At 47.0% G+C, this 8,313-nt stretch overlaps 1 protein-coding gene across 1 annotated transcript in view; it reads right to left on the minus strand.

The window, feature by feature from the left end:
* The window catches only part of DNM3 (dynamin 3), a 414,911-nt gene extending 408,111 nt beyond the window's left edge, over positions 1-6,800 (minus strand). The window contains exons 1-2 of the mRNA XM_040360124.1: positions 6,488-6,800; positions 2,019-2,092 (exon numbers count right to left, since the gene is read on the minus strand). Of these exons, the coding sequence (XP_040216058.1) occupies positions 2,019-2,092; positions 6,488-6,672 (259 nt within the window). The 5' untranslated portion in view covers positions 6,673-6,800. The remainder of the gene's footprint in view (positions 1-2,018; positions 2,093-6,487) is intronic.
* Between the last annotated feature and the right edge of the window lie 1,513 nt (positions 6,801-8,313).

Raw genomic sequence — 8,313 nt, forward strand, 5'->3', positions numbered from 1 at the left:
TAATGCACAGGGCACAACTGGGTTTTCCCATGGCTCTTCTGAAAATACTAGTTGCCTAGCTGTGCCAGAGAATGGGAACAGGTATGCTTTAAATTAGAACTGAAAGCAAAACCTTTTTTCATTTTGGATAGAGTAAGGGGGGATTGTAACCCTCGTCATTTTTTTTTTTTTTTTGCCATCTGTGACCCACTGGGTACATTTCCCTTCACTTCCTGTCTTAAAGCCACAACAGGAAGTGAGGTAAATACCTCCAAAGTGAAAGAAATCCCTGGTCTCCAGAACTAGTTTGCATATTAGATGATTTTTCCTCTATTACTGTTCTGGTGGACCATCAAACCTTGGGATTTTCTTTCATTTGAACTTTTGCGAATAATGGTCCTCAAGATAAAAAGAGAGGGTGAATCTCTCTAACGGGGCAGAGACAGCAAGAAAAAATTAGACAGATGTTCTAATCCAGGGGTGCCCAACCTTTTGAAGAGCAAGGGCCACTTAAGCGACTTGGTAACCGGTCGCGGGCCACAATGAGCGGAGCGGGTGGATGGCAGTCCACTCGGTTCTATAGAGCCCACTTTACTCTCAGCACACTAAACTCACAGGTAATGGAAGTCTATGGCTCAGTGCAGGTAACCCACAGGTGCACTTCTCTGTACCTGCTGATCAATTTGAAAGCAGCCCAGTAACCCCTGCAGAACAGATATGTCCATATATACTGTGATTTTAGTAATAACCGTACCTTTAATAACAGTCTTCTATTCTATTTTATTCCATCCCAGAGCAGGAGGTCGCGGGCCATATCAGAGGGCTCCGCGGGCCACATGTGGCCCTGGGCCACTGGTTGGGCACACCTGTTCTAATCCTTCTCCGCTCTGTTCAAAACTAAAACTTTTGCCTTCAATTATACTTTAACCCCAGAGCCACCGGCTTTGTGTCAATAGATCCAGACAGGAAGACTCAGGAACGAGCACGCTCCAGGCTTCCATGGGGGCACCTGCCAAAGAGAAGGAGCCTGGAGCAACAATGGGGAACCCCAGAAGAGGAGGATCGGGGCTGCTCTGTGCAAAATCATTGCACAAAGCAGGCAAGTATAACATGTTTGTTATGTTAATTATAAAAATAAAAAAAATCAAGCTTTAAAGGGGTTGTAAAGGTAAATGTTTTTTTACCTAAATGCATCCTATGCATTAAGGTGAAAAAACATCCGACAATACTGCCCCCCATCCCCCGTGCCCCCGTTTTACTTACCTGAGCCCTCGGAAGTCCCGCGCTCGCCCCGTCATCCTCCTCGTTTTTGAGCCTGTAGCCTGGCCGTTGATTGGCTACACTAGATGGGTGGAGCCGAGACAGCCGCCGAGGGACCCCAGAAGACCAGGTTCGGGGTCACTTCTAGCTGCACAGTGGAGGTAAGTATAACATGTTTGTTATGGTTTTTTTTTTAAATGTTAACTTTACAACCCCTTTAATATCGCTTTATAGCCTTAAAGCGGTTGTAAACCGCATAAAATATTATTATTTTTTTCAAACCTGCAAGGCAAAAGGCATAATCAGCTAGTATGCACCGCATACTGGCTGATTATGAAATACTTACCTCGGAACGAGGTGAAGAACACTTACCTGGTCCACGCCGAGCGAGATGTCATCTTGCTCCGGCGTGTCTTCCGGGTATCGCCGCTCCAGCGCTGTGATTGGCTGGAGCGGCGATGACGTCACTCCCGCGTGTGCGCGCGGGAGATTTAAATTCGGCAAGGTCGGGCGGCTGCCGGTCTTTTCGCCGTGGATTCCCCCTGCGCATGCGCCGCTGCAATCAGCGGCGCATTGCGAGGGGAATATCTCCTAAACCGTACAGGTTTAGGAGATATTCTTGATACCTACAGGTAAGCCTTATTATAGGCTTACCTGTAGGTAAAAGTGAAAAAAGTGGGTTTACAACCACTTTAATCCATCCCTGTTTACCAGAATTTCGATGTATGTATAGGTTTCAAAGGTTTCTTTTTTAAATTATTATTCCCAAAATGTCCTACCTAGTTTGGAAGTGATGAGCTGGAGGAGCAATGGACGTCTTGTCACAATACCGGAGCCGCGTGGGAGGAAATCCCTAGAAAACAACATAATATGAAATCCATATGTAAAAACTAATTATTAATCAAGTGATATATAGATTAAAGGAACACTAAAGGCAACATTTTTTTTTATTTTTTATTTTTAAATAACAAACATGTTATACTTACCTCCACTGTGCAGCTCGTTTTTCACAGAGTGTCCCCGAATCCGGTCTTCTGGGGTCCCTTGGCGTCTGTCTCGGCTCCTCCTCGCAAAAGCTTTCCACCTTAATGCGAGCGAGCTCGCATGGTGGAAAGCTTTTGCGGGCGCGCTCCCGTGATACAGCGGCAGGCATAGCCGCCGACTGTATCACTCGGCCCCGCCCCCCGGCGCGCCGCTTCATCGGATGTGATTGACAGCAGCGCCAGCCAATGGCTGCGCTGCTATCAATCCGTCCAGCCTAGCCAATCAACCGCCAGGCTGGGAACCGAAGAGGATCACGAGGACGCGCGCAGGACTTTGGAGGGGTGAGGTAAGTAAAACCGGGGTTCGGGGGGGGGGGGGGTATGTACCGTCGGATGTTTTTTCACCCTAATGCATAGGATGCATTAAGGTGAAAAAACATTTACCTTTACAACCCCTTTAAGTACAGGCTTGTAACTGTGAGGATCTGTATTGCAATATAAACAGGTTATATGAGGTGCTAAGTTGTAAAATAATTTAAAAAGTCGACACTTAACAGGAACCTCTGCCCACATTATGCCCACTAAAGTATTCACTTGTTCCAAACAATTGTGTGAGTAAAAGGTCAATGAATTTCTGGACTCCTGACAGACCCTTGCATCTTTCATCCAGTGCTGCACTGACATTTCTGTATTCTGAGTCATGGAGAAAGCAAAATAATTGTCAAAGGATCTACGGGAAAAGGTAGTTGAGCCAGGTGACCGACCAGGCATGTGGGTGGATCTCGACTTCATTGTGGCGATCTTGCCCAATGCTTCAGCCCGTTGTCTGCTGAAAATTGGTCTCAGGAGTGCAGAACGAACTGCACTCATGTGATCCACAGGAGAAGTACAGCCAAATTTTATTTTCCTTTAATGCAATCTATGCATTAGGATAAAATTCCCTTCTGTGTGCAGCAGCCCCCCCCCCATTTCCCCCAGCCCCCTAATACTTACCTGAGCCCCATCTCGATTCAACGATGTTGCACAAGAGCTTCGGCTGTGTGGGACTCCCCCTCCTCATTGGTTTTAGACAGTGGTGGGCGACATTGGCTATCAATCAAAGTCAGTGAGCCAATGAGAGAGGGGGTGGGGCTGAGGCATGGCTCTGTGTCTGAATGGACACACAGAGCAGCGGCTCAGCTCAGGTGCCCCAATTACAAGCTGCTTGCTGTGGGGGCACTCAGCAGGAGGGAGAGGCCAGAAGCACCTCAGAGGGACCCAAGAAGTGGAGGAATCGGGCTGCCCTGTGCAAACCCACTGCACAGAGCAGGCAACTATAACATGTTTGTTATTTTTAACCACTTGCCGCCCAGCCGCCGCAGTTACAATTTGTCTGGATGGTTAGGCTGCGCAAATCGACGTGGCTGTACATCGGCCCGTTTAATAGCTATAGCAGGCAAGGGTGTGTGCGCCCACGGCGCATAACCGGAGCTGATGCGCATTGCCAGTGGGCGCGATGTCCACCGGCCACCCGCGGTCGCTCCACAGAGAGCCAGAGTGGGGATCTGTCAATGTAAACAAACAGATCTTTGTTTTGACAGGGGAGTGTCTATTCCTAGTGATCAGCAACAGCGATCTCTCTCTACTCCCAGTCAGTCCCCTCCCCCCAAAGTTAGAAACCCCTCCCGAGGGAACAAGTAACCCCTTGATTGCCCCCCCTCCCTAGTGTTAACCCCTTCCCTGCCAATGTCATTTATACAGTAATCAGTGGCTACTTTTAGCTCTGATTACTGTAATAATGTCACTGGTCCAAAAAAAGTGTCAAAAGTGTCTGATCTGTCCTCCTCAATGTCACAATCCTGCTAAAAATCACTGATCACCGGCAAAAATAATAATAAAAATGCCATAAATCCATCCCATAGTTTGTAAACGCTATAACTTTTGCACAAACCAATCAATATACGCTTAGACCCCTTTCACACTGGAGCGTATTGCAGGCACTATAGCGTTAAAAATAGTGCCTGCAATATGCCCTTAAAAATCTGTCCCCATTCACTCCAGTGTGAAAGCCTGAGGGGCTTTCACACTGGAGCGGTGCGCTAGCAGGGCGGTAAAAAAAGTCCTGCTAGCCGCATCTTTGGAGCGGAGAAGGAGCTGTGTGTTTACCGCCTCCTTCTCCGCTGCTGCCCATTGAAATCAGTGGGACAGCGCGGCTATACCCGTAATGCGCATTGCGGGTGGTTTTAACCCTTTCTCCGCTGCTAGCGGGGGGGTAAATGCACCCGCTAGCGGCCAAAATGCGGCGCAAATCCGCCCGACACTATGGGCAGCACAAAAAAGAGCTCTTATTGTGATTTTTTTTACCAAAAATATGTAGATGAATACCTATTGGCCTAAACTGGTGAAGAATTTTTTTTGGAAATGTATTATAGCAAAAATTTAAAAATGTAGGCCCAGATTCACAAAGACTTACGACGGCGTATCTCCAGATACGCCGTTGTAAGTCCGAATGGCCGCCGTCGTATCTATGCGCCTGATTCATAGAATCAGTTATGCATTGATTTGGCCAAGATACGAGCGTCGTAAGTCTCCTACGCCGTCGTATCTTGGGGTGCAATAATTACGCTGGCCGATAGGTGGCGCTTCCTTGATTTCCGCGTCGAATATGTAAATGAGCAAGATACGCCGATTCACGAACGTACGTACGCCCGTCGCAATTAGTTACGCCGTTTAGGTAAGACATACGCCGGCGTAAAGATAAAGCAGGTCTCTAGGTGGCGCAGCCCATGCAAAGTATGGACGTCGGAACAAGCGTATCTTTTTACGTTGTTTGCGTAAGTCGTACGCGAATAGGGCTGTGCGTAAGTTACGTTCACATCACAGGCATTGAGCCGGCGTATCTTTGGACGTAAATACGACGTGATACTGAGCATGCGCGCGCATGCGCCGTTCGTTTGGCCATGCATCTACATGGGGTCAAGCCTCATTTAAATACAACACACCCCCTACAAGCCTACTTTGAATTACGGGCGCTTACGCCGGCCCATTTACGCTACGCCGCCGTAACTTAGGACGCAAGTGCTTTGTGAATTCAGCACTTGCCTCTCTAAGTTGGGGCGGAGTAGCGTAAATACGATACGCTACGCCCGCGCAACGTAAAACAGCCCTACGTGAATCCGGGCCATAGTTTTTTCCACAATTGACTGCCTTTTTTTATTTATAGCGCAAAAATTTAAAATCGCAGAGGTGATCCAATACCACGAAAAGAAAGTTCTATTTGTTGGAAAAAAGGACGCCTACAGTGTCGGACGACCGTTTAATTGTCAGTTAAAGCGACGCAGTGCCGTATCGCAAAAAACAAGACTTTTATATCACGTTAACAGCAATGATGGGTACAGTTTGAAATATACAATAGATCGGGATCATTTAACAACAGCAAATCCATTCACACTTAGAATAGAATTGTGTTGCATAAATAAACCTCAATGAGAAAAATAAATTCATGAAACTCATTTGCTTGTGAACTGCGAAGTCCGTGACATCAAAGATGACCAACGAATGAATGCTACTATTGATGCAAAAATAGGAGAATCCCACTATTTTGTAGAGATAATCAAGCCATTCAGAAGAAAGAGTAATTCTACCAGAAAAGACAAATTCATGGCTCGATTTCTTGGTTGAGAACCAGCTCACGATGATGTAGAAGAAGCAATGTGAATGTCTCGGAAAACGAAATGCATCCAAACCATTGACTACACCAAATCAACTTACTGTTCAACGCACTTCTATAGAGAAAATAGTCATTTCCTTAGTCATCAGCTCCAATGAAGCAAAAAAACTGATCAATATGACCATCAAACAATTTAGTGACAAACTCCAAATAAAAAACACAGAGGACTATAAAATGAAACATGTTATGCATATAAACTCATCATTCTTGATTTACATTTAACTTTCTCAGCCAGGGATGCAGAAACCCATTTTTATACTTCTGTTTATTAAGATATTATATGCAAAATCACGAGGGCATACTTCTGAAACTGGCCATACACTGATCGAAAATCATCATGTTCGGTCAATTTGTCGAAGGAACACGTTGGAAATTGTTCCTCAATCAGCAGCTGCAGGCAGTCCAGCTGTAGTTACTGATTGGTGCATTCTGACTCGCCATCTCACCTGCCTACGAGGTTCTCCGGCCACACGCTGCTCCCCTATAGTCCCGCCATCTCACCTGCCTACGAGGTTCTCCGGCCACACCCTGCTCCCCTATAGCCCCGCCCTCTCACCTGCCCACGAAGTTCTCCAGCACGGAGCTCTTCCCGGCGCTCTGCCCGCCCACCACAGCAATCTGCGGCAGGTCCAGGTGGCAGCTCTGCCCGATGGCGCTGAATGCGTCCTGTAGCCGGTTCACCAGCGGGATCAGTTCCTGCATCTCCCGGTTACCCATCACACAAAGTTTCTGGTCGGTCATTGGGAGCCGGTTATCCTTCCAGGTACAGAGGGGGCAGTGGCAAGGAGCTGTGTGTGGTCGGAGCTTGCAGCCTTTCTTTCCGCTTTACAACCAGTGATCCGCTCCGACTGCTGTCTCTGGTGCTGGAGGAGAAGACAGGCGGAGCATGCGCACTGAGCTCTCCTCTATACACATAGAAAAGTTCCTCTGCAAGAAGCTGCATATACTATTATATGATTCCACATCTGACTGCAGGAGGTATTATATAACCACTTCTCTACCAGGCAATTTTTTACATTTATGATACATTAAAGGGTATGTAAAGGATTTTTTTTTTTTAACCACTTAAGACCCGGACCTTTATGCAGGTAAAAGACCTGGCCAGTTTTTGCGATTCGGCACTGCGTCGCTTTAACTGACAATTGCGCGGTCGTGCGATGTGGCTCCCAAACAAAATTGGCGTCCTTTTTTTTCCTCACAAATAGAGCTTTCTTTTGGTGGTATTTGATCACCTCTGCGGTTTTTATTTTTTGCGCTATAAACAAAAATAGAGCGACAATTTTGAAAAAATGCATTATTTTTTGCTATAATAAATATCCCCCAAAAAGATATAAAAAATATATATTTTTTCCTCAGTTTAGGCCGGTACGTATTCTTCTACCTATTTTTGGTTAAAAAAAATCGCAATAAGCGTTTATCGATTGGTTTGCGCCAAATTTATAGCGTTTACAAAATAAGAGATCATTTTATTGCATTTTTATAAAAAAAAATTTTTTACTACTAATGGCGGCGATCAGCGATTTTTTTTCGCGACTGCGACATTATGGCGGACACTTCGCACAATTTTGACACATTTTTGGGACCATTGTCATTTTCACAGCAAAAACTGCTATAAAAATGCATTGTTTATTGTGAAAATGACAGTGCAAATTAGGAGTTAACCACTAGGGGGCGCTGTAGGGTTTATGTGTGACCTCATATGTTTTTCTAACTGTAGGGGGCGGGGCTGGACGTGTGACCTCATTGAACGTGTTTCTCTATATCAGGGAACACACGATCAATGAAGCTGCCACTGTGAAGAACGGGGAAGCTGTGTTTACACACAGCTCTCCCCGTTCTTCAGCTCCGGGGGCCGATTGCGGGACTCCAGCGGCGATCGGGTCCGCGGCCGCAATCACAGAGCTTCGGACCGTGGCGCGCGCCCGCGACTGGGCACTTAAAGAGGATGTACAGGTACGTGCTTGTGTCCAGCCGTGCCATTCTGCCGCCGTATATCTGCAGGAGGTGGTCCTTAAGTGGTTAAATAACAAACATGTTATACTTACTTCCACTGTGCAGCTCGTTTTGCACAGTGTGGCCCCGATCCTCGTCTTCTGGGGTCCCTCGGCGGGTGTCTGGGCTCCCCCTCGCAAGAACTCATCACCTTCATGTGAGCGAGCTTGCATGATGATGAGTTCTTGCGGGCACGCTCCTATGATACAGCCAGCGGCCATAGCCGCTCACTGTATCACTCACCCCCGACGCACCGCGTCATTGGATGTGATCGACAGCAGCGCCAGCCAAAGGCTATGCTGCTTTCAATCAACCAATGAATGAGCCGAGTAGCAAGCGCGTTCACAGCGCGGGACTTTCGAGGGGTCAGGTAAGTAAACAGGGGGGCTG

The sequence above is a fragment of the Rana temporaria genome, chromosome 7 (genome assembly GCF_905171775.1).
Source record: "Rana temporaria chromosome 7, aRanTem1.1, whole genome shotgun sequence".
Taxonomy (NCBI): Eukaryota; Metazoa; Chordata; class Amphibia; order Anura; family Ranidae; genus Rana; species Rana temporaria.